Raw genomic sequence first — 24,642 nt, 5'->3', positions numbered from 1 at the left:
GCTGCATCGGTGGCCTGGCTTCAGCCTGAGATGTCTGCTCTCCCCCAGCCAGCACCCTGTCCCTGGCTACAGTACTGAGAGCTCCTTTCCCTGCTGCAGGCCAGTGGCCAGAGCCGGTCGCAGCAGAGGGGTCCGGCAGCGCAGCCCTGGCTTCTGCAGCGCGTGGACTCCCCCCCCGACGGCGCGGCCAGCTTGCAATCCTTGCAGCCAGCCTGGGCCTGAGCGGTAGCCCCCAGCCGCAGCCCCTCCCCTCCAGTGGGGACTCTGGGGACGCTGGCGGATGCATGCGCCTCGGCGCCATGCACAACTGGGATGAATTTTCCATGAAAACAGGATGCAGTGGGTGAAACGGTGCTTCCAGGAACAGGAAATCACTGCAGAGCTGGAGGGATCTCGCTGGCTGGGAGTGGGGCTGGGATGCCCCTAGAGAGGGGGGCCGGGCGGTCTGTCCTCCCCCCCAGCAAGTGATACTTCATGGGGGCAGCTGGCATGTGTTGGCACAGCTGTGCACGCATGCAGGAAGGGAGGGGACAGCACAGCCCTGTCCAGCCCCCGGCCCCAGCTCTGAGGGGTGCATCCTGCTCCTTTGCAGCTGGACACAGCAGTGCTGCATCCCAGCACCAGCGCCAAAGCTGGCAGTGCCATGTGGTTCAGCCTCCAGGTCATGGTGTCAAGCAGCAGTGCCCTGCTTTCCTCCCTGTGCAACTCTCCCCAAAGGGGCAGGAGGTGCAATACCCCTGCAACCCGGTATCCTAGCCTGGCTCCATACCTCCTCATGGTCAGCAGGGTTGGAAGTAAGGCCCAGGCGCATGGAGGGAACTTGCAGGCTCCCAAAAGGGCCTTGCCTGCTGGCTATCCTGGGTAGATCGAGTGCAGCACCCTTCTGCTGCCATGGTTAGAGTGCCACGGACCCGGCCGCCAGGACCCCAGGGGCGGGCTCAGTGGGGTTGGATGTATGGGGCTGCACCCTATTAGCAAGGAGCTCCCCCATCCTGCAGAGGACTGCCCCCCCTGCAAGCCGGTGTGCTGGAAACCCCTCCTGGTTAATGAGCACTGTTAATTACCGCTAGAGCAGGGCTCTGAGGAGCTGCCGACTGCATCAGCTCCAGCACTAATCAATGAGGCAGCTGGCGCGAGTGCTCCCGGAACCGCGGTCGCTGCAGCACGCTCCGGCTGCCAGCGCGGCTCCGGCTCCCGGGGCGTCTGGGGTGTTGAGTGCCTGGAAGGGGGGAAGCAGGCGTGCCAGGGAGCCGGTCTCTGCATCCGGGGCCTGGAGCCTGCCGGGGATTGAATGGGCTTTTGGACGGAGCAGCTGCATGGGATAAGACCCAGCCTGTCTGGGGGGAGCGTCTCTGCTGCGTGCCCTGGCCTCTGGCCCACCAAGGGCTGTGGCCTGCCCCGCTCCCCTGCGGCCAGTGCACCCATAGATGATGGGTTTGTCTGGGGTGGTTTGGACAGGGCTGATCCTGCCTCAGGCAGGGGTTGCACTAATGTGACTTTGGGGCTTTCTTCTAGCTCCACTTCTTTGTGATCTCTGGGCACCAGGGCTCTCGCCACCCTCACTCCTTCGGCCTGGGGCTCGTGCCACAGGAGATGCGGTCTGTTCCACGGAGAAACCTGTTATCCCATGCTCTCTTGTCCATGGGGCTCTCTGGTTGCCCTCGGTGTCCGAGGGGTCAAGCACTTTCTGGGCACTGAGGAAGTGTCCGCAGAAGCCAGCTCGTGGCTGCAGCCAGGGCTCCCACCCCATGCAACAGCCAGGGCACGGCTGTCCCATTTTGTCCCTGCCTCGTGCGTTCATGCTCGCTCACAAGTGCAGCACCTGCCCCATTCGGGACGTGTCCAGCCAGGCCAAGCCACGTGGCTTCAGCACCACTCCAGGCCCCAGCCTGCACCGCAGGGACAAGAGCTCAGAGGGGCTCTGGGGGCTGCGGTCTGCTGTTTGGCCGGGGCTCCCCCCCGCGCGATGCAGGAGGGACATCCCTTGTGCATCTGAGAGTGCTTGTCTTCCCCTGGTTCGTGCCTCGGGAGATGCTGCTGCTAGTGCTGCGACCTCTGCTCTGCTGGGAGGATTTCCCAGGCTACTGGGCTTTGCTGGCTGCCATGTGGGGCTGGGAGGAACCCCTCTCCCCCTCCTTTCTCTGCTACATGCATCAGGGTTTTGTTAAAGCCTCTTCCAGGGGCACTGGGTCTTGGCTGCAGCCCCAGCTGGTGATGGGGACTGGGCCAATGCTCCTTCCAGCCCCGCTTCTCTGTGACCCTGACCATGCTGCCAGGGCAGAGTTGGCTGGGAAGGCCCAGTGCCACCGTGTCCCATGTCCCGGGTAGAGCCACCTGCCCACCCATGTGCCCGATGTCAGCAGGACCCCACCACATCCATGCATCCCACTCCAATGCAGGTGCTGCCTCCCAGGCCATCAGCTGCTGGGGGACACGGTCCCCCCCGCCGCCCTCTCGGGATGCCCCACGATCGCTCTCCAGGCAGCCAGTCTGGGCTCCATGCCGGGTGCTGCCCTATGGGCTGAGCTCTACCGGGTCAGACGTGGCTGCACGGGGCTGTGCGGGAACCAGGGATGCTGCTTGTCTCTTCTCTGCTGGGCGAGAGGGGTTTTCTTCTGAGATGGGGAGGGGCTGGCTGGGATATGGGCATTTTGAGCCGCCCCTGCACTCACAGGTGAGCAGCAGGGCCTGGGTGGGCTGCCAGGTGTGCCAAGCACTCCTGCTGCCTCCTGCCCATGTCTCTCAGTGGAGTGAGTCGGGCTCGTGCTTGTCTCTGTTGTCCGATGCCGGTCTGTGCACAAACGCGTGTGAAGCCAAGACGTGTCTGGCTTGGGTTAACTGCACCCAGCCTCAGCCTCATAGCCTGACATGGATTGGAGGTGCTGGGGACACGTACATGGGCACGTGGCTCCGTGCACAGCCTGGTCTGGGTCCTACAAACTCAGCCTGGCACCTTTGGGGAGCGGGTTGCTGCGCTGGGAGCCTGGAGCGCCGTGGTTTGCACGCTGTGGTTGAGAGGGGTGGCTGTGCCACGATGCAAAGCCTCGAGAGCAGAGGCCAGCGTGGGGCTGGGGCAGGCCGAGACGAGTCTTCCTTGCCCTGCCAGCACGTGGCACCCAGCGCGGGGAGTTGCGACCTCTTGGCAATGCCAGGGGAGGAGCTGCACTTGTGTCTTGCGGCTTCGCTTTGCAGCAGCTGCCTCTCCGAGCTGACTCAGCCCAGCCGCATGCTGGCGGGGACTGTCCGGCCACGTGGAGCTGCTGATGGGACCGGGGATGTCCCCCCCTCCTCCCCACCCCCAACACGCAGCAGCAGCCCCGGGGAAGGCTTGCGAGGTGCGTTCTGGCTGGCCGAGCCAGCGCCCAGCTTCAATCAATTCCTCGCTTTGCACAGAAAAGTCGTTCAGGAATCCAAGCGCCCGGGGGCTGCCAGCCCCCAGCCAGGGATTAACCCTTCGCAATGATGCTGGGTCCTGCTTGCTGGAGCTCATCCTGCCTGAGCGGGAGGGAGGAGCCCCTTTGCAGACTTCCGGCTGCTGGCATGGTGCTAGCTGGTGCTTCTCAACCTGTTTAGGCAGGAGGCACCCTAGGTAGACTCTTAGAAAGTACCCCTTGGAAAGTGCCAGCTCTTAGTTCTCACTTTTCTTTTTTTTGCCTCCAGAAAAGCACAAAAGCAGTTGCTTGTGGTGCAAAGGACTCGGACAGACCCCAGGTTCCTGTTAGAAATCTCCGGGTTTGTGGTGGGAGTCATGTTTGCATGCTAGCGGTGCTGCCGTGGCATAGCCCGGCTTGAAAGTGCTCCCAGGCACCCCGCCTGGGTTGAGAACCACCTCTGGCTGCTGCGGTGTCGGCTCCGTGAGCGACGCAGGGTCTTGCCAGTCCAGCGCCAGGCGGGGAGACCCCCCCCGAGAGCCAGGGAGCTGCCGGAGACCGGTTAGTTCGGTAGACAGGGCTGTCCCCTAGATAAGCATCCGGAGCCCTGGCTGGGCAGTTGGGTCGCTTCAGACCAACCCAAAGCCTGTTGTGGTTGTGAAACCTCTCGCAGCGGCTGTCTGCTTCCTGCGCTCCCTGCTGAGCCTCTCGATGTGACTCAGCAGGCGACGGAAACCCCGGCTCTGCTGCTCTCCGTGTGTAGGACGTCTCCCTCGGTTAGCTGGCATCTCTCATGAGGTGTGGGGCCGGCGGGGAGGGTGGTGTCTGCTGCAGCATGTGCTGTCTCCAGCGAGCCAGCATGCCAGCATCCGTCTCTTGGGTGCAAGGGCATTGCAAGCAGCTCTGTAGGCTCCGGAGAGATGTCACGTGTCTTGCAAATCCTTCCCTTGAAAACCCAGGCCAAGTTGGGAAGAGGAGCTGGAGTGGTCAGGAGCAGATCTAGGCCCAGGACGTGGCAAGTGGGGGAGAGGATCTGTGGAAATACATGCATGAAAACTGCTGCTTGTTAATGCAGGAGATGGCAGGAGAGGTGTCAGGAGCCCTGGACCCGGCTGCAGGAACCTTCCCGGAGCGCGGGGCTGGCTTCTTGGAGCGGGGGACGGAGCCCAGCCTCCAGCTGGGAACTACTCTCTGGGCAGCTTGCTGGCGGTGACTGATGCCGTCGCCTTGCCAGCCCTGTTTCCAGCTCAGGTTTCAGTCCCTGGAGGCGTCCAGGCCTGGCTGCCCTCCTGTACCCGAGCTGGGGTGCCTTCTCCGGGTGTCCCCATGCACATGCAGCCCCAGGGGTGAGCAGTACCCAGGGGGTCCGACCTCTACCTGGACTGTGAGTGAGGGCGACATTGCTGACCGGCTCCGGCCGCTTTGCTAGTACCTGCAAGGTCAGCAAAGGGCTGAGGGTGCAGGTTGCAGCCGTGTTGGTCCAAGGACATAGGCAGACAAGGTTCTTTGTCTGCCTATGTCCGGAAAGCTCGCTTAAAAATTTTTCCAGCTATTTAAGTTGGTCTAATAAAAGCTATCAGATTCACCCAAAGAACCTTGTCTGCCAGGAAAGGGCTGACACCGTCCTGGCAGGGTAGCTGCTGCGAGGGCTGACCGGCCATCCTCAACATGGGGCCAAGAGCCTGGCCAGTGCCCCCACCCTGAGGTGAGGCTGGCCCCCGGGTGCAGCTGGGGCTGCCTGGACTCTCGTCACCGTCTCGGCGCCGCCGCAGCAGGTTAAGCTGCATGTCGCCAGTCCCCGCCGTTCTCCCAAATCCCCCGGGGCCACGTGAGAGGAGGCCACAGCCCCAGGCTCCCTTACTGGGCACGGCTGGGCCCCGTGCCAGGATGCAGCCCCGCGCTGTGCCTGACCCCGCTCTCTGCACCATCAGTGCGGCCGTCACCTGCCCGAGCCTGCAGCACCCGCGTGGGGCTCAGCACCAGTCCGGCTCGGCACTGTGACCAGCAGGACTTTGCTCCTTGCTGGCTGGTTGCAAGGGGGGTGTAATGCCTGCTCGTGGCTGCCTGCTGGAGCATGGGTCCTGGGGGCAGCCAAAGGTTTGCCGTTGTCCCCTCGCAGCTGGGGCCAGGCTGGATCTGGAGCCAGTGAGAAATGCTGACACCCCTTCCCCTCCCCGCTCCACCCCCGGGGCCATTTCTCAAGGCACTGGAGGCTCCTGGCTCCATAACTTGCTCGGCCGGTTCCCAGCGCCACTTCTGACAATGCAGCATCCCCCTCCCGGCCCAGCCGGCCGGCCCATGTGATGCCCCGTGACGCAGCTTGTTCTGGAGTTCAATTGCAGGACTGTGCAAGAGCCTGGCACGCGGCCCGTGGCCCAGCTGCCCGGCTGGCCCTGCATTCGTGACCTGTTCTCGACTGGCGCCAGCATCCAGCACAGGGTGGCACCGCGGGGGCTGTGGGCTGGGGTCTGACACCCCTTTGCTGGGTGTCCGGTCCCGCTCTGGGCTATGGCAGGGCGGGCTCTCTTGCTGGAGGGAGAGACCAGGCAGGGACAAGCCCGTGGTCCTTCGTGCCGGGTGTCTTGAGCACAGGAAGAGGCAGGGGCCCTCCTGGCCTCCATGGTGCCATACAGTGCTGCCTGGAGGATACTCACGGATGGGGCTCTGCCTCCCCTCCCCTCCCCGCCAGGCACCTCTGGCTTGCTCAGAGCAGCTGCAGCTTTGCAGGGCAATGGCATTGCCTCTGGCTGCCCAAAGCCTTGGTTTGTCCCCATCTCACTGGCCCTTCTCACCTCTGACACCTGGTCTAGACTCATCCAAGCCCCTGCCCGGCATGGAGGCGGTGCCCCTCTTGCTCCGTGGCATGCATTTCCTCGCAGGCCTGGGTGCCCGAGTGTGGCTGGTGCTGTGTCCCCCCCCCCCCGGGCTCTCAGCTGCGGGTGGGCGACATGAGCCTGGCCGGGGTCCAGCTGGCTCGGCTCCCCACGGCTGCTTTATAAACATCCTCCAGGGCCTGTGCAGGGCAGGGGTCACTGCCTTGGCTGCTCGGTCCTGGGGGCAGGGGCTCTCGGGCTCCCTCCTAGCTGCTAGCAAGGGGGGTGGGAGCTGCTCTTGGCTCTGCTAAAAGCCCTGGGACCATGCAGGAAGCCTCCCCTTTGCCAGCCAGGCTTGCGCTGCCCTGCCCGGGATGTCCTGGATTGAGCCACATCCTGTCCGGAGCCGGCATTGTCCTGGGAGGGGGCAGGGATTGCAGACAAGTTCTGTCTCCCCCCAGCTGCAATGCATTTATCCCCGTCCAGAGCTTTGCAAACTGGGACTAGCATGCCCTGCGTGTCTGAGAGCCTGGAGCAGCCCGGTCACCTCCTCTCCATAATGCAGCCACCTCTGGGGAGCGATGAGGGAGCTTGCTCTGGGACGGACTTGTTCCTATAGGCGGGGGAGAATACCTTGGCTGCCTGGCTCTGGGATGTGGGGGTGCCGAGGCCGTGCCCAATCTGTGGGAGGAGGTGGGGGTGTGTGCATGAGCCGGAGCTGCTTGCAGCATCAGGGAAGGGCTCTCCCCTCCACGGCGCTGCTGGCACTGGGGCAGGCATATTTGCTCCATGAGCTCATGCCTTGCATCAGTCATGCAGTCAGGGAGTTCGTGCTGCCGGGGAGAGCCAGACGCTGCCGGCCCTCCCCACCCCATGGACAACCCCACCCAACCCCCTTTGGGGTGGCCGGCGCCCGGGGGGTGCCTGAGCCAGCCCCTAGCTCATGCTCCCAGCCCGACGACAGTGCAGGATGGGGTGGCACGTGCCCCCCTGAGGCTTTATAGGGGAGAGGCTGGATACCGAGCACCCCTGTGTGCCCCCACCTGGTCTGGGGATCAGGATTGGGCCCAGGACAGGTGGGGAGCTGGATGCTGGATGCCATCCCCGGCGGGCACTGGAGGTCCACCCTTCATGCCCACCTCTCTGAGCCTGCTGCTTGCTACCTGCCCTGCTGTTGGCACGTCCTCTGTGCCCCCCTCCTGGAGCCTTGATTCCCCTCCCCCCCACCCCAGCATGGCACGCGTGGCGCTGGGTGGGGCCCTGTTGGTGTATGTTTTCGCCGCCCTGCTCTGGGCCTGGGATGCTTTGCCCCAGTTGGAGCTGGTTCCCGGCATTTCCGGGTCAGCCGCTGGCTCCCGTGTTCCTCCCTCCCCTGGAGAAAGCAGGTCCCGCCACTCCGTGTGCATGCATGGGCATGTGCCTGCGGGAAGCCGGACACGCCTGGTGTCCTGGGCCCGGCATCGCTTGCAGCAGGTCGAACCGGCGGTGCTGCTCCGGGCTGCTGTCGTGGTTGCCCCAATTAGCGCTGGCACGTGCGGGGGTGTCGGTGCGGCAGCCCTGCCCTTGAGCCGGCAACTGGCTGGCCTGGTAAACAGCAAGGGGGATGGAGAGACAAACCCATGCTCACATCGCCCTGGCCTTCGCTAAAAATAAGCCGAAGCCCTGAGGCAAGCAACCTCCCTGCCCCTCTGCTGCACCAGGTCAATGCTGGGGACCCTGTTGGGAAGGACCCCGTGTTGGGCAGGGTAGGGACAGGCCAGGTGCATTGCCCTGGCTTTGCAGGGGCATGGGGCATTATCGCAGCTGGCTGCCCCGTGTCTTTTCCTGCCCCGGGTGCCCGTTGACTGGTCAGAGGAGGAAACCCTGGCAGGCAAAGGGTCAAGCTGGGCGCCTCGGGCGTTTCTCAGAACTGAGATTGCAAAATTCTCCTGCTTTCTCGCTCCCGTGGACCCTCCTCGTGGTCTCTCTGCAGCAGCTGTTGCAGGCAGGGAAGTGAAACCCGCCTGGCACGGGTCTGGCATGCTCATTGCTGGCACGCCAGGCACGGTGGGAGACAGAGTTGCACTGGACAGTCCAGGCAGTGGGGTTGGTTGCTGGGGTCTTCCCTTGTTGAATGGGTCTAGCTACTCCCTGCCCTGCATTTGTGTCTCTGTCCATCCATCTCCCCTCTCTCCGTCCACGTGTCCGTGCAGCACAGAGGCAGGAGGCCTGGGGCTGTGGGCAGGGAAGCCAGGCGGGCACTCCCGCGGGGCGCGTGGGCCCTGGCACTGCTAGGAACTGGTGGCACAGGACAGTTCCCAAAGCAGGAGCCAGGCCTGGCCGCAGACCAGCACAGCTGTTAGGCACAGCTGCTTTGTGACAGGCCCGGGCACTGTCCCAGGATGGCTTTTCCCCCGCTAGATACCCTGTGGCACCTTTCTCCCTGTGGGTCTGGGGCTGGCTCTGTTCTCTCCCCCAGCCCCGGTCCAGCCACTCCATGACCTTGCCCCTAGGGCTGTGCCCTGGCGTGCCTGGCCAGCGCCGGCACTGGGGTATAGCAGCCCCATGCCTCCAGCATGGCTGCATCATGCGGTCTCTTGAGCTCCACGGTGCAGACGGCTCCACCGGGTCCCGTTCTCAGCCCTGCCCTCATCCCCCTCCATGGCTTTGGGCAAGCTGCTTCCCCTCTTAGCAGGTTGGGGCGAGTCTGTGCTTGTAGTACAGGGGCTATGGCACACAGGGGGACTGCCCTGCCTCTGCTTGGCATCAGGGGATGGCAGGGGTGGCATCAGGAAATTGCCCCCTCCCATGCTCGCTGAGCCCCACTGTCCGTTGAGGGGGTGCGTGTGCATGGGCAGCACCGTGCACCCCCAGCTAACCCACCCTGGTTTTCTCTCCGCAGCCTGCCTCTTCCGGGTCAACGCCCTGTCCCTCGTCTACCTGCTCTACCTGCTGCTCCTGCCCTGGTTCCAGGGACCCACCGAGCGCACCATCCGAGGTAAGGCCTGCGCCGGGCCCGTCCATCCGTCTGTCCGTGCATCCTGACTGCAGCAGGTGCCCCTTGCCCAGACGCATACATGCTCGGCATTGCTCCCTTTCTATGCCCAGGGCGAATGCTATTCCTTGAGCTGAGCCCAGCCTGGTGCAGGGCTGCGGGGGGCACACCCTGTCTGGGGTGAGCTGCAGACCAGTTGAAGTCCCCATGAGAGCAGTGGGGACCAGTGGTTAGGCACAGGCCTGGCCCTGGGTTCTAGCCCAGAAAGACCTGGGTTGTGCTCCTCAGCACCCCCCTCCATCACCTGCATGCAGCCAGGTGTGCCCTACAACCCCAAGTGCAGCCCAGACCCCTTCTGCTGAGCCCAGAGAGACTCCCCCATCCCTGCCAGCAGCGCAGAGGCTTTGACACATAGCCCAGCAGCTGCAACGGTTCGTGTGGCTGATCCCAGGCTGGGCGTCTCACCTCTGCCTTTCTGCTGACACAGCCGGGCGCTGTTCCAGGCTCTGGACTGGTGCTCAGTGGGCACGTCCTCTCCCAGAGCTCGCCTGCCTTCTCCTGTGAGCCCACGGCAGGGATCGGGGGGAGGAACGGGGTCCTTGGGGCTCCAGCAGGCCTAGGAATGGTCTCCCCTTGCAGAGGGGCTGGCAGGGAGCAGCCCTGGCCCCTGAACGAGCTGACGTGACGCAGCACAGGTCCCTGTCCCGGCTCTGATTTCTGTGAGTCCAGCACAAGTGGAGCCGGGCAGCCGGGGTGGGGGACAGGGCTATTAGCATTTCCGTGGCAAGCCTTGGCCATCGTAGAGGTGGGGCTCAGGCACGCAGACCTTCACGAGGGCTATATCCGTGCATGGCAAAGCTCAGGGGCCCCATTCCCCAGCTGCAGGGGCCAGGCCAGGAGGTGCGCCTGAGCCCTGTCTACACTATAGCACCCCCACCCCGGCTGGGTCCAGCCCAGAGCTGGTATCTCAGCTGCCCTGGCTGGGTGGCAGCATGGATCCTGGTGCCTGGGGACAGGGCTGATGCCCTCCAGTGTCCCGAGTTGGGCCCCCTCTGCCTCTGGATCCCAGCCCAGGCTGCCCTCAGGCTGGGCACCGGGTTCATGGGGGTATTTTTAGGCCGAGGGGGCTGCGTGCCGTCCGATCGCGGTGCCTGGCTCCTTCCTCTGCGGTTTCTCCTGGGCTGAGCCGCTCGCGGGTCTCGGCGCGCGGTGGCTCACTGGCGGCTGGACCGCTGTTAATTATAGCCCGGCCCATCTATTAATAGGCTCCTCACTTGGAAATGGCGGCTTCCAAACCCCAGGCACATTAGCCGGAAACCTCAGAGCGGGGCCGTGGCCACGGGGCCGGGCTGGGCTCTGCTGTGCGGTGCCCCCCTGTCCTTCTCCAGGACCTCTACGTGGGGCATCTGGGACCAGCCCCATGGGCTTCGCTGTTGCTGCTGTCTGCTGCTGGTGCAGGGGAGCTCTTGGGCGAGGGTCCCTGCAGGGGATGCATTGGGGCGTTAACGTGCTCCCACCGGCATGCAGGATTGGGGCCCACGGCCTGCTGCAGCCAGGACAAGCTGTAGCCCGGGAGCTGGCGGCTACTCAAAGCTCCCTTGAATATTTCATGTGCCAGCGCAGTGGGCTCCCGCTGCACGCTGGCTTCCAGGAAAACAGGGAAGAGGCTAGAAAACAGCCCAAACGCAGCCCAAACTCCGCTCCCCTGGCCTAGCCGGCTCCCCGCCCCCCGCCAGCGCTGCTTTTCCAGCCGAGGAGAGGAAAGTGTGAGCTCTCTGCCTGTAGCATCCTTGGCACGAGGAGCCATGGCGGCGAGCGCAGGGGGCTGCGCAGCTGGTGGAAGGTCTGACGGGGGCGGCCGCGGGGGGATTTGTCAGCGGTGGCCTCACCTGGCAGCTCACGCCTGGAAAATTCCACGCTGGCTCGGCCCGGGGCTGGACCGCGGGGCTGTCCGCGCTGGCAGGCCGCGGGAGCCCAGCTGGGTTTCATTTGTGTGGGCTGCGGGAGGGGGCGGGTGCGGGGTCAGGCCCCGAGCAGGGAGGCTGGGTCCTGCTGCAGCTTCCTCAGGAGCTGGGGGGCCAGCCAGGCCTCCCAGGCAGGCCTGGACTCCTTGCATGGTGCGGTGCCTCAGTTTTCCTGTCAATAGGGATGGGAAGGCGGGGTTGCAGTCCTTCCCTGCATTGCTGGGGTACTGTGAGGCTCTGCTCCTCGCAGCCCGTCGCCCTCTTGTTTCCAGGCAGCTGGGTGTGCGCATACATGCATACATATGTGTGTGTACATGTGGAGGCCCTTGGCCTGCTGCCCAGAGCTCCTGGGGGCTGTTGCGGCTGGGCAGGGGCACGTGCCTCCTCTGCTTCCAGTGCCCGCTTTGGCTGTGGCTCTAGGGTGTGCGGGTCCAGCGTTACATGTGCAAATCATTTGCAAATCAACCCCCGCAGGTTTGCCTTTTCAAGTTGCCGTGTGTGTGTGCATGGATGTGTTTGTGTGCGTGTGTGTACATGCATGGGTCCATGTGCATATGGGTGCACCTGTGGCTGTGTGCGTACATGGGTCCATGCATGTGTTTGTGTTCACCCATGTGGACTGTACATGCATGGGTCTGTGTATGTGTGTGCACCTGTGTGTGCATATATTCATGGGTCCATGCAAGTGTATGTGTGCACCCATGTGTGTGTGTGCATATATGGGTTTGTGTGTGAACCCGTGTATGTGTATGCATGTATTCATGCACATGTATGTGCGCACCAGTGTGTATGTGCATACACGTGTCCTTGCATGTGCATGTATGCATCTGTGTGTGCATGGGCACGCATGTGGGGGCATGCGTGTGCGTGTGTGGTGCATGTTCTAACCAAACTGCAGCAGGGCTGTGGCTAATTGGGGCTGCGCTCCCTGTCGAAGGCCACTGGAGGTGGGACAGTGGAGCCCTTCATGGCATGGAGGGGCTGCCTGGCAGGCTGCGGGCACTTCCCCGTGTGCTGGGGGTGCTGGCCAGACACATGGTGCCCGCGGGATAGTCGGTGTCTGGAGGCTGGGATCTCACCCCAGGGCCGGCTTAGCTGCTGCGGTGAACTGCCTGTTGCTGGGAGCATGGACTTCACCAGCTCCACTGGTCAGGGCTTGAGCAACTCCTTGAGTGCTGGGATAATTGGAGCCCGGGATGAGCTGCAATCCCCCCACCCATGCCACTCTCTCTGCCCACCGTGAAGGGCCCGTGTAGTGGACAAGGGTGAAGGCAGCAACGAGGATGGTTTGTCTCCTAGGTCACACCGGGCGCCTCCTGCGAGCTCTCCTAGGCACCAGCATCCTCTTCCTCCTCGCCCATCTGGTCTTCCAGATATGCCTCTACACAGTGCCCGGCTTGGGCCAGCTGCTGGGACACAACTGTGAGTAAGGCGGGGGCACCCCCTGGTTTGGCAGCCTGGAGTGCCACCCCCTCGCGCCAGGCCCAGCTCCAGCCTGGTCCCCGCTCCCCTCCTGCCCTTGCTGCCACCCAAGACACAGTCACTGCTAGCTGGCCTCTGCCATGAGGTCATCAGAGTCCCTCCGTGACATCACGATCATATCCACAAGCATGTCAGAGCCTGGGGTCCATCGCCCCCGCCCATTTCTTCAGCTCCCTCTGCCCATGCGGAGGGGATACAGGTGTTGGTAGCAGCCGCTGGGTCACTTCCCCTTGGCTCCATGCCCCTGGTCTCTGCTGCTCTCTGCCTTCCTAGGAAATGCCCCCCAGATGCACCACCCTCTTGCTGGCTGGGGGGGGAGCCCAGGTGGGATGGGGGCCTGCTCCTGCCCTGCTTGCCCTGCACGCTCCTGGCCCACTGGTCCTGTGTTTTCATGGGGAAGGGGCGGTCTGCAAGGGGCTGCCCGCTCTCCATCTTGTCATGGAGCTAGAGCTGGAGGAAACATTTCCCTGATGTAACACCAGGCCCAGCTTACACCGCTCCCCCGCGCCTGGGCTGGAGCAGCCTGGCTGCTGCAAACCCCTGGGGCAAAGCCAGCAGGGCCGGCTCCTGTGCCCAGCGCCAGCCCCCTTGCCCCGCAGCTGCTGGTGGAGGAGCCCTGCTTCTCTTTGCCCTGCTGTCCCCAGCTTGGGGGTCTTTTAATGGGGGAGAACGGGAAGACCCAGGCAGGGAGATGGCAGAAGCCTTCACCCCTCAATCAGGGCCTCTCTGCTGCCGTTGCAACGCAGCCTCCCCACTAGCATGGGTGGGAGCGGGGCCAGGCTCAGGCAGACGAGAGCCCCCAGCTGCCGGGTGCAATCACAGCCCCGTCAGCATGCCCTGGCGCTGCCTCCACGTCCCACATTGCGGGGGGCACCTGCTCGGTGGGCCAGGCCATCCATCAGGATGGGGTTTCCAGTGCTGGCCCCCAAGCTGACAGCCCCCAGGCAGGCGAGAGCTGCCCTTGGGGAGTGCAGGGCCAAGGCTGGCTAGGGGCCCCGTGGTGGGCACATCCCTTTCTGCCTGGAGGGGACTTTTGCCCCTCGGGGCTTGGCCTTTCTTGGGCACACGGGCAAGTGTGCCAGGAGTGATGTGAACTGGCTCTGCCCTGCCCCTGCCTGCCTGGCTGGGCAGCACCCTGCCCCTGCACCCTCCATCTGACCTGGTCTCTGTTTTCTTCCTCGCAGGCAGCATGTGGGAGACGCTGTCCCGGCATGTTGGGGTCACCAGGTGAGGGGCCGTCTGCTCAGGGGGTCGGAGTGGGTGCCTGCAGCCTAGGGGAGGGGATGCTCTGGGGTCAGGGCTTGATCTGGGGCCCACTGGGACAGAGGCTCCTTGAATAGCTCCAGGAGGATGGCACATACTGCACCGTGCCTTCTCTGGGCACTGGCACCCAGCTGGGAGCTCCCCTGGAAGCCCCTGCCCTGTGCCCACGGGGAACACGGACATGTCCATGCCCTTGTCCTGATGGCTTCATCCCTGGTGTGGGGTGTGCATTGCACCAGTGCTTTGGGGAGCAGTGTAGACAGGTGTCCTGCGACAGGCAAACTGGCATCTCACCCCCTTCCCACCCTCCCCCGCAGGCTGGAGCTCAGCGACATCCCCAACTCGGTGCGCCTGGTGGCCCCCGACGTGGGCATCCTGCTGGTCTCCGCCATCTGCCTGGGTCTGTGTCGCCGCCTTAGGCCCCTCAATGGGGCGGGCGCCCGCGTCCGTAGGCCGGCATCCCTCGAGCTGCTGGAGCAGGTGAGTCTCTGCGGCCTGGAGAGCCTGCCCATACCATATCCCCCTGGCCTGCCCCGGCCTCGGGAAGGTTCCTGCTAGGGCTGCGCCGGTGCCTGCCCCAGGCTCAGAGCCGGGCCACGCTGCCCTAGGACAGGGGGCTGCAACTGGGGGCTGGGCCAGGGCCTGGCCCCGGCTTCACCCGTCTTGTAGGAGCCAAGGTGAGTCACGCTGCGGGTGGAACGGTGCCCCTGTTTCCCCGCGGTTGCCATAGGGACTCCTTGCAAACAGGCGAGGAACAGACTCCCATTATGTGGGGCCGGGGCGAGCTCTGGGCACCGCGCCGGGCAGCCTCTGCCGCCCACGAGCCCCAGGGCTGGGCAGCTCCTTGGCCCATTGCAGCCCCTCGGCTGGTCCTGCCAAGTTGTCCCTGCCGGGCACGCAGGGGCCGTGTGCGTGGGTTCCCTGCCTGGCCCCAGAGCGCGGCACAGCTGTGCACAGCTGTGCCCGACCCATGTGCAGATCAGCATGCCCCGTCGTGGGCTTTGCATGCCTTGCTGTCCCTTCCCCTGTGACGGGAGCTGGGGTGTGGAGCAGCCAGGCCTCCCTGAACCCCCCAGACCTCCAAGGGGGCTACATTCTCCTCGTTAGCCCTGCCTGGGAGCAACCTGGGCAGTGCCAGGATGCGTCTGAGCTGGCGCCGCACCCCTGCAGTGATCCTGGAAAACCAGGCTGTCTGCGGGCAGCAGGGTGCTTCTCCCAGGGCCAAGGGCTGTGCAATTCCCCGCAGCCCCGGGGCTCACCAGGTGGGAGGTGGAGGAGCCGGTGCTGTGCATGGGGATGGGGGCAGAGCATACAGAAGTGCTCGCCTGCCTGCACTGGGGCTCAGCTCTTCTGGGGGCCCTGGCATTATGGGGCTGGCTGAGCCGGGGGGGCTGGAGACCTGGCAGTGAGCCGTGCTGAGAACAGAATGTGCTGGCAGGGACAGCCGCGCTGGGGGGGCTCTGCACCTCGGCCTCCCCCCGGCCAGCGGGAGCATTAACCCTGCTGCCCCCGGAGCTGCAGCTGGACCCATCCTGCATTGGGGTCTTGGGGGTGCCCAGCAAGGGGAGAAGGTGTAGGCTCCTCGCAGAGCCCTTCCAGCATGACTTGGGCCCATTCCAGCTTCGCCAGCCGGGCACGGCAAGGGATGGGGTGGGAGAGGCCCAGATAACTCGTTGCGGCTCCAGCCCTGCCTGGTACTGAGATGCCCTGCCTCCCTGCTCCCCGGGCAGCCTCCTGGCCCCGTGCCCTCCCTGCCCCCTGGGCGACTCTGGGATTAGGCCGGTTGTGCAGCAGGTGCTTCCCCCCGCGACTGGCCGTACCCAGGTCGACAAGACGCCCACGGTCTCCAGCCTTTGTCTCCTGTTGGCACCGAGGCGTGGGAGCCTCGGTTCAGCACAGCAGCTGGCACAGCTGTCCCTAGCTAGGGTTGCACCGCCTGGCCAGAGCCCGCTGTCAGCACCCTGCATGGGGGAGCCTTCGTAAAGCTGCCCTGTTCCCATGGGGGGCTGCAACCACTGGGCTCGGGCTGTTCTCTTGCTCCAGTCTCTCCAGCCATAGCTCAGGCACCCTGGCTTCTCACCCCCTGCAGGGACCACTGGGCTGGATGTTGGGGCCAGGGGTCCCCCAGGCTGGGTTGGCACCCCCAGCTCACCCCCATGGCTGTGTCCCTGGGTGTGAGACTTTGCAGGCTGCAGTCAGTGCCCACCCTCTGGGAGCACTGCCCTGGCAGTGGGGCAGCATCTCAGCTTGGCCCTGAGCACCGAGGGGCTCATTCCTTCCTTCTTCGGTGGCCCAGGACAGGGGGCACGTGCTGCACCCCGCCACCTTGGCACATGGGTGCTATACATGGGGAGGACCCTTCTAGCCCCCAACCCTCCCAGCTCCCTGCCAGCCAGATGCCAGGGGGCTGGGATCTCTCGTGGCATGAGAGCGGCCCCAGGCTGCTGTTCCCAGGCCCCGGGTGTTTGCTGTGGAGGTGGGGAGTGGACAGGTGTCTCCATCAAAGTGCCGCTGCTTTGTGCTACGGGGGTGTGCCCAGGTATTTCTGTTCTGGCTACTGAAAGCTCCCTTCCCAGTGTCACCAGCCCTGCGAGCTCCCCTGGTCTCTGCCCCCAGGGCTTGGATGTTGCTGGTGCCAGCGAGGGCCCAGGCTCTGTGCTGGCTGGGTGCCTGGAGGAGAGGCACAGCAATCCCTGCACACCTGAATGGCAGGGGTGGGAATGGCCTGTCCAGGTTGGTGGGGTGCTCAGCTGCACCCCCTGCTCCTCCATGGGAGCTGGGTCCCCCTTGCAGTCGGTGCTCCTCCGTGCTGGAGCCGAACCTGGGGCCCCATGCCCGGCGGTAACCAGAGCCGGGTCAGACACACATGCCTTTGTTGGGACCCCGCACGGCGGAGCAGAGCCCAGGCGGGGAACCCAGGCAGGGCCAGCGGCTCTTCAGCACACGCTCTCCCGGCAGCCGGGATGAACAAGGGCAGGTGCAGGCAGCTGGGCTCTGGGCTGGCATGGAGGGAGCATTGTTCCTGGCACCTCCAGCAAGGGCTGGGCTGGCTGTGGGGGATGCAGACCTCAAGCTGCTTGCTCTCCATGGCCAAGGCCACGGCGTGTCCAGGTCTCTCCCGTGCTGCCAGCTGGGGAGTACCAGTGCCTTCCCCAGGAGGCTGGCAGCACTGGGCCTCTCACCCGTCTCCACCTCCCTGCATCTCAGGTCAGGTTGGCCTCCAGGCAGTGGGGCCATGTCCCCCATGCCACAGCTGCAGCAGTGGTCCGGGGGTATGTGGCACGTTGGCTGAGGGGCTGCTCTGTGGGGTGCTGGGCCCAGACTCGAGTGACCCCCTTGTCCCCACACACCTGCCCCGTGCCCGTGGCCTTTGCACCTGTCGGGGCGACCTCTCCTCCTCCATGCCAGGGCCTGCATACATGGCCTTTCCGGGGAGCCAGGGGATCGTGTGTCAGTGTGTCCTGGCTGGAACGGGGCTGGCCCCTGCGCTCACGTCCCTGCAGCGCTAGATCCCTGGATCTGATTACCTGGCTGCTTGCAGCGGCGTCAGCCTGAACTGTCCTGTGCACCAGCCCAGCGCCCTTTGTGGTATCATCCTGCCCGTGGCCGACTTGCCTCGTCCCTTGTGGGCCCCCAAAGGTCTCCAAGCCCTTCCCAAGGGCTGGAGAGGGGGACACTGAGGCACAGCCAGAAAATCTGTGGGGACAGAACCCAGGTGTCCAGGCCCCGGCTCCCAGATAGCCACTAGGCAGCATGGCAAGCCACGGGATGTGGCATCCAGGGTGGCAATGCCCATGCAAGCCCTGGCGCCCTTCAGGACGGTAGGTCTCCACTGTGCTCAGTCCTGGGGCTGTAGCATGGGCAAGGGAGCCCTGACCTTGCCCTGCATGCCCGCAGGAGGAGGAGGAGGAGGATGAAGGTGCTGAGAAGCCGGGCGATGAGGATGCAGCGACGGAGACGACACCCCTGGCCGCCAAGCTGCGGGTGAAGGTGCACTGGCTGCTGCGGGCGGCCGGCAAGGGGCTGGCGCTGCTGCTGCTGGCTCTGGCAGGTGAGAGGAGTGTGGGGGGTCTCAGCCCAGGGTCATGGCAGCCCCTTTGCTTTGCTAAGGGGGGCTCATCCCCGGAGCCATCGCCAGCCCTTCGGGGTAACGGCCCTGACCCCACAGGCATCACGCTGCCGTCGGCCTTCTCCAGCGTCTACTACCTGCTGTTCGTGGGCATGTGCACGTGGTGGGCCTGCCACTTCCGCCTCAGCCACCTGGGCTTCAACGCCCTCTGCATCATGGTGGGCGTCTACGCCGCCGGCCACCTCCTCTGCCTCTACAGCTACCAGGCACCGTACATCCAGGCCTTCTTACCTCCCACCAGCATCTGGGCACGGTAAGTCAGCAGCTTCTCCCTCCCTCCCACCGCCATCCAGCTGGCCCCTTGCTGTCTCCCCAATGGGGACAGGTGGCTGGAGGTTGCCCAGGTGCGCTGGCTTTCCCCATGCCAGGGCACCGTGCCATTAGGAACTGGACTCAACCCCCCTTCACCAGCTCCAGGCTCCCACGTGGGTCGTATTTCCTGGATGAGGTCCCAGGGGAGCGGCCGTGGGGCTGGGCTGGACCCATGGGTGCATGGTGCCACCCTGCCCTTTCAGAGCAGGGATCAAAGCCGGACCTGGGCTGTGCCTTGTGGCTGCGGCTCCTTTGTCTCATCCCTGCTGGGTGAGCTGTGGCTTTGCCTCGGCTTGTTCCCCAGGGAAAGGCCCCGGGGCCGTGGCGGCTGGGCCACGGTGCCCCTTCCCTGCTGGGTGCTGGGCTGTTTCCAGGTGCCGTGTGCCCTCCCCAGCACCCAGGTCCCTAGGCAGCTTGTAATCACAGTGCATTAGGATCCCTGGCTTTCAGAGCCCCTTCTGCAGGGTGCAGGATGGGGTGTGGGTGGCACTACCCAGCGCAACCCAGGAGCTGCGCTAGCTGCACGGGGCGGTGGGAGCGGCATCGGGACCCCCGCCAGGGGCTATCACACCATCCTCTCCCCCTTGCAGAGTCTTTGGGCTGAAGGACATCATCTTAGCCACCAACTGCAGCAGCCCCAATGCCCTGGTCCTCAACACCAGCCATCGCTGGCCCGTCTACGTGAACCCTGGCGTCCTGCTGCTGCTCTACTTCACCGTGGTCACCCTGCTGAAGCTCAGGCGTCTGGAAGCCCGCCGCCGGGTGAGCAGCTCCTGGCTAGCCCTGCCTTTCCCCTCCCCATCCCCTGCCCCTTCTCTCCCCACCTGCCCCAGGGCAGCAGATGCTCCGTGCTGCAATGACCTGGTGCCTGCGGCCCTGGCACCTGGCACTGAGGTTGGCTCTCCCCCAACCCAGAGACTCATGAGCACAGAGACAGACACACGGGCCGTGCCGCCCCAGCATGAAGAGCTGGTGGAGCTGGAGCACTGGCCCCAGGCTGGGGACAGCCTCCCTGAGGACACCAAGGTCAGGAGCAGAGCCACCGGGGCAGGGGACAGGGTCCTCGTATCCCGGTGGGGGAAAGGGGATGTGCCCTCGGGAATTAGTGCCCACAGGGGCTGTAGGGCCGGTAGTGCAGACCCCCCAGGATCTATGGGGCTAACAGGGGTGAGTGGGGGGCACCTGGGTGTGCAGCGCTCGCAGCTCACACTCCTCTGCCCCCCAGCCCATGCTGTCGCCTGGTGCCGAGGCCCCCACCACCAGCCCCGATAACTGCACGGTGCACATCCTGGAGGACCCTTCCCCGCTGGGTAAGCCATGGGGTGGGGCAAGGGGTGGTCGAGGGTTGCAGCGAGGGCCCCGAACCGGGGCTGCCTGGGGTGGGGTGGGGTGAAGCCACGCTGCCCCCTAGCGGCTGCAGCCTGGCATTGCAGGCTAGGTCTCTGGGGGGGTGGGGGGCACCCCCTGGTTCTGGGGTGCAGGGCAGGAGGGTGAGGACTGTCCTGCTTGGAGCCCTGCCCCTTCCCCATTTTGCACCCGCTGCTTTGCCAGGCCCAGGTCGCTGGGTCCGTGCAAGGGCTGATGGTGGAAGGATGCTGGGGGTGGGAAGCCTCATGCCCCCATAGCCATGTGCAATTCAGACCCTGCAGCTGGGTCCAGAGCTCACCATCTCCATCCACCTCCTTGGTGGGGGCTGGTGGGACCCTGCGGGGTGAGCCGGAGGGGAGACAGGGTGGGGAAGGGCAGTGGGTAGCCCGGGGGCAGCTCCGACTATCTCTGCCGCGCTCTCTGCAGCCAGGAAGAAGCGGGCACGGCGCAAGGACCCCCTGCAAGCTCTGGGCCACATGGTCCTGAAACAGAGCTACGTCTGCGCCCTCATTGCCATGATGGTAAGAGCCGGGGGGCAGACTCATGCGCCCCGGGCGGGGGCACTGGGGTGGGAGCCTAGGCTGGCAGGTGTTGCCACGTGCCCGTCTCGGTGCCCTCCAGGTGTGGAGCATCACGTACCACAGCTGGCTGACCTTTGTCCTGCTGCTGTGGGCCTGCCTCATCTGGACCATGCGGAGCCGGCACCACTTCGCCATGCTGTGCTCGCCCTTCATCCTGCTCTACGGCCTCGCCCTCTGCGGCCTGCAGTATGTCTGGGGCATGGACCTGGCGCCAGAGCTGCCTACCCGCCTCGGCTCCATGAGCCTGGAGCAGCTGGGGCTGGCTCACACCCCCTACCCCTGCCTGGACCTGGGAGCCAAGGTGAGCCCTTCCCCACCACCTGCCTGTCCATCTGGGCATCTCTATGCCCAGCTGGTGCCCGGCCTGACCTATGTTGTCCCCGCAGGTCCTCTACACCCTCACCTTCTGGCTGCTGCTGCGCCAGTCCGTCAAGGAGAAGCTGCTGAAGCGGAGACGCCCGCCTGCCCCCCTGCTCGAGGTGACCGTCACTGACACAGGTGAGGGGCACGGGGCTGGCAAGGCACGCTCGGTATTTCCGCGGCATGGGGGATGGGGGGTCCTTGCAGCCTGCTTCCAGGCTGGGAGCTGCTGTGGGGCATTAAGGGCTGGGCTGTGGCATCCCCCAGAAGCAGCCAGAGCACCCCAGGAGAGCCCAGCACCGAGTGCGAGTGCCCTGGGTGGTGGGGTGGGCGGGCCAAGACCCTCTCTGCAGGGGCGGGGGGCTTCTGGCACCTTGCCCATTGCTCCCCCCAGCTGCTGCTTGAGGGTTAGGTGCCCCGGTAAAAAGGGCAGGAAGTTTTGGGCACTGGCTGCGGTGGAGACGATGCCCCCTTGGCCCCAGCTCTGAGCAGCGGTGCCTTGCAGAGGCGAGCGGGCGGCCACGGGTGCTGCGGGCACTGGGCGGGCTGGTGACGGCGTTCTACGCCAAGTACTGGATCCTGGTGTGCGCCGGCATGTTCATCGTGGTCAGCTTCGCCGGGCGCCTTGTCGTCTACAAGATCGTCTACATGTTCCTCTTCCTCCTCTGCCTCACCCTCTTCCAGGTGCGCGGGGTGGGAGCACGGAGCTGGGCATGCCCCGGGTACTAGGAGGGGGACGTGGAGCTGGGTATGCCCTGGGTGCTAGCAGGGGGGTACTGTGCTGGGTATGACCTGGGTGCTAGCAGAGGGATACAGAGCTGTGCATGCCCTGGGTGCTTGCAGGGGGGTACCATGCTGGGTGTGACCTGGGTGCTAGCAAGGGGATACAGAGCTGGGCATACCCTGGGTGCTAGTGGGGCGGGGGGGCATGGAACTGGGCACGCCCTCCGTGTTAGCAGGGGTCGCTGAACTGGGCAGGCCCTGGGTGCTATGTGGGGGCACTGTGATGGGCAAGCCCTGGGTGCTAGCAGGGGCTCTTAGCATTTGCCTTTAGGCTGGTGCTGTGGGGCACTGCCCTGAAGCAGGGGTAGGTGCTGGGGCCCCCTTTGCAAGACAAGTCCATGTGCCTGCCCCATGCCCAGGCTCCCAGGGGGCTGGAGGGGGGCCGGACACTTATCCCAGGCCCCCTGACCTCCCTGGGCAGGGTTGATCCAGAGCAGCTCTGGGGCAGGGCAGGGCTGGGGGGGCGGACGCGGCAGGCTGCCCCGTCCCTAGGCGCTCATGGCTCTTGTCCCACAGGTGTACTACAGCTTGTGGCGGAAGCTGCTGAAGGGTTTCTGGTGGCTGGTGGTGGCCTACACCATGCTGGTGCTCATCGCCGTCTACACTTACCAGTTCCAGGACTTCCCCGCCTACTGGCGCAACCTCACTGGCCTCACCAATGGGCAGTGAGTGACGCCAGCCCCTGCCCTGGGCACCTCTCCCCCCCACGGAGACTTGCCCCATGGAGTGTGGGGCAGAGCCGGGGGAAGAACCCAGGGGTCCGGGGCGGGTCTATATCCCTGCTCGGGGAGAAGGGGGAATGCACATGGAGATCATGGCTCAAAGCCACAGGGCAGCCCCACGCACGCTGGTCTCGTGGGACTAGCAGCCTCGGGGCGAGCCTGGGCTAACGGGGCCAGGGCTTGAACCACTGCCCTTCTCTCCCTCCAGGCTGAGGGACCTGGGCCTGGAGCAGTTTAGTGTGTCCGCGCTCTTCTCCAGCATCCTCATCCCCGGCTTCTTCCTGCTGGCCTGCATCCTGCAGCTACACTACTTCCACCGCCCCTTCATGCGCATCACCGACCCTGAGCACGCGCCTGCCCCGGCGCCTTGCACCCACCTTGCCCCCAGGTACACCCGGGGCTGCTGTTGGGGGGGGCTCCTTCAGCTGCACCAGGGAGCGGGGTGGCTACATCCTCCAGGGCTGGGGCTGAGCAGCTGGGAAGGGGTAGGGGTCCGCAGTCACAGCAGGGTGGGGGGCCTGCCTCTCTGCATCCTGGGTGGGGCTGGGGGAGCCGAAGCAAGACGCGGAGGGTCATGGGGTGACCCGTGCTGACCCCTCCCTCTCTGATAGGCCCGAGGAGGAGGAGTACGAGAGCCGCTTGCTGCGGGGTGCCCAGGGGCAGGAGGAGGAAGGCGGCGAGGCTGAGGCCGAGCAGGGCGGCTCAGACACTGCCTCGGAAGGTGAGTGCCCCCCAGTGCGGTGCAGCAAGACCCTGCCCCGTTGGGGTCGGGGGGCTGGGTTGGGGTGTCTGGGCTCGTTGTGGGTCCAGCTGCCCGGGGCAGGGGCGCACAGGTGCCAGCCTGGCTGACGGGCTGTCCTGTCCCCCGCGCCACCCCCTTGCTTGCAGCGGTGCCCAGCAAGTGGGGCTTGGTGCTGGAGCGGCTGGAGGTGCTGGGCCGGAGCTTCTCGGACGTGCTGACACGGGGGCAGGTCTTCGTGCGGCGCGTGCTGGAGCTGCACGTCCTCAAGCTGGTGGCGCTGTACACCGTCTGGGTGGCACTGCAGGAGGTACCGGGGCTGGGGGGGGCTGTGCAAGGGGTTTAGAAGCTCTGGAGGGGGGGCTCTAGCTGGAGTCCAAGGGATTCCCTCCATCCATGGGGTCCTGGATAGGTGGCAGGGGAGTCTGCCCTGCTGCTGGGGGGAGCCAGCCCCTCAGGGGGTCCTCAGGCTGCATCAGCTCTCCCCTGACACCGGCATGGTGGCCAAGCGGGGGGGCTGGCTCCTGTTTGGACCTCTGTCCATCCATCTGTCTATCCATCCATGCAGGTGTCGGTGATGAACTTCCTGCTGGTGGCACTGTGGGCCTTCGCACTGCCCTACGGGCGCTTCCGCCACATGGCCTCCTGCCTCTCCACCGTCTGGACCTGCATCATCATAGTCTGCAAGATGCTCTATCAGCTCGAGGTCGTCCAGCCCAGCGACTACTACAGCAACTGCACTCAGGTTGGCCCGGGCATCTGGCTGCTGGGCTGGGCGGAGGAGGGCGCGGGGTGGTGCCCAGCTCACAGGAGGGACCCCCCTCTGCCCTTGCTCACGGCCGCCCACGCTCCGCAGCCTCTGCTGAACAGCACCAACCTGCCGGCCGCAGAGCTGCACAACTCCACGCTGTACCGCGGCCCGGTGGACCCCGCCAACTGGTTCGGTATCCGCAAGGGCTACCCCAACCTGGGCTACATCCAGGTGCGTGACCCCCGTCTCCCGTCCCCACGGTCCTTGGCTCAGCTTGGGTTTGCAAGAGCCGGCACCTGGGGCCCGAGGCGGGACTCAAACCCCTGCCCCTGTCCCCATGACAGAACCATTTGCTGGTGCTGCTGCTGCTGGTGTTCGAGGCGGCGGTGTACCGGCGCCAGGAGTACTACCGCCGGCAGCACCAGCTGGTGCCGCCTGCCACCGAGGCCATCTTTGAGGAGGGCACGCATGCCCGGCTGGACCAGGGCTTGCTGCCCTGCGCCCAGTACTTCCTCAACTACTTCTACTACAAGTTTGGGCTGGAGGTGAGTTCAGGCGGGGGCGTTCCCCGGTCCAGCAAGCACCTGCAGAGGGGACGACAGGAGGTACCTGGATAGCAGCTCAGCCCCCTCCCTCCCTCTTTAGATCTGCTTCCTGATGACGGTGAACGTGATCGGGCAGAGGATGAACTTCATGGTGATCCTGCACGGCTGCTGGCTGGTCGTCATCCTGACCCGGCGCCGCCGCGCCGCCGTGGCCCGCCTCTGGCCCAAGTACTGCCTCTTCCTGGCTCTCTTCCTGCTCTACCAGTACTTGCTGTGCGTGGGCATCCCCCCAGCCCTCTGCAAAGGTAAAAGGGCAGGGACGGGGGTTAAGCTGGGGTAGGCGTGAGCCTGCAGCTCCTGGGGACACATGGGGGGGGAGGTGGCACCCCAAATAGGTTATGCAGGGGGCTGGGGGCAGCCAGGGGGTTCTTAGGACCCAGGGTGCGGAGTGGGGTCCTTAGAGGATGTGCCTGCCCCCGTGGTCC

The 24,642-nt window shown here is 65.2% G+C and overlaps 1 protein-coding gene across 3 annotated transcripts in view; it reads left to right on the top strand.

Moving 5' to 3' along the window:
* PIEZO1 (piezo type mechanosensitive ion channel component 1) overlaps positions 1–24,642 on the top strand; it is a 42,966-nt gene that overhangs the window by 5,510 nt on the left and 12,814 nt on the right. For all 3 annotated transcript variants that reach the window (XM_059713950.1, XM_059713949.1, XM_059713948.1), the window contains exons 2-22: positions 9,066–9,161; positions 12,422–12,544; positions 13,789–13,831; positions 14,185–14,347; positions 17,765–17,918; positions 18,036–18,249; positions 18,899–19,070; positions 19,224–19,334; positions 19,534–19,618; positions 20,103–20,197; positions 20,298–20,558; positions 20,644–20,755; positions 21,123–21,301; positions 21,917–22,065; positions 22,331–22,510; positions 22,734–22,843; positions 23,011–23,171; positions 23,430–23,606; positions 23,718–23,843; positions 23,957–24,157; positions 24,258–24,462. In XM_059713950.1, coding sequence (XP_059569933.1) covers positions 9,066–9,161; positions 12,422–12,544; positions 13,789–13,831; positions 14,185–14,347; positions 17,765–17,918; positions 18,036–18,249; positions 18,899–19,070; positions 19,224–19,334; positions 19,534–19,618; positions 20,103–20,197; positions 20,298–20,558; positions 20,644–20,755; positions 21,123–21,301; positions 21,917–22,065; positions 22,331–22,510; positions 22,734–22,843; positions 23,011–23,171; positions 23,430–23,606; positions 23,718–23,843; positions 23,957–24,157; positions 24,258–24,462 — 3,117 coding nt within the window. The remainder of the gene's footprint in view (positions 1–9,065; positions 9,162–12,421; positions 12,545–13,788; positions 13,832–14,184; positions 14,348–17,764; positions 17,919–18,035; positions 18,250–18,898; positions 19,071–19,223; positions 19,335–19,533; positions 19,619–20,102; positions 20,198–20,297; positions 20,559–20,643; positions 20,756–21,122; positions 21,302–21,916; positions 22,066–22,330; positions 22,511–22,733; positions 22,844–23,010; positions 23,172–23,429; positions 23,607–23,717; positions 23,844–23,956; positions 24,158–24,257; positions 24,463–24,642) is intronic.

This window comes from Alligator mississippiensis, chromosome 10 (assembly GCF_030867095.1).
Source record: "Alligator mississippiensis isolate rAllMis1 chromosome 10, rAllMis1, whole genome shotgun sequence".
Lineage (NCBI taxonomy): Eukaryota > Metazoa > Chordata > Crocodylia > Alligatoridae > Alligator > Alligator mississippiensis.
Note: the sequence above shows the minus strand (reverse complement) of the source record. Positions and strands in the feature narration are given on the sequence as shown.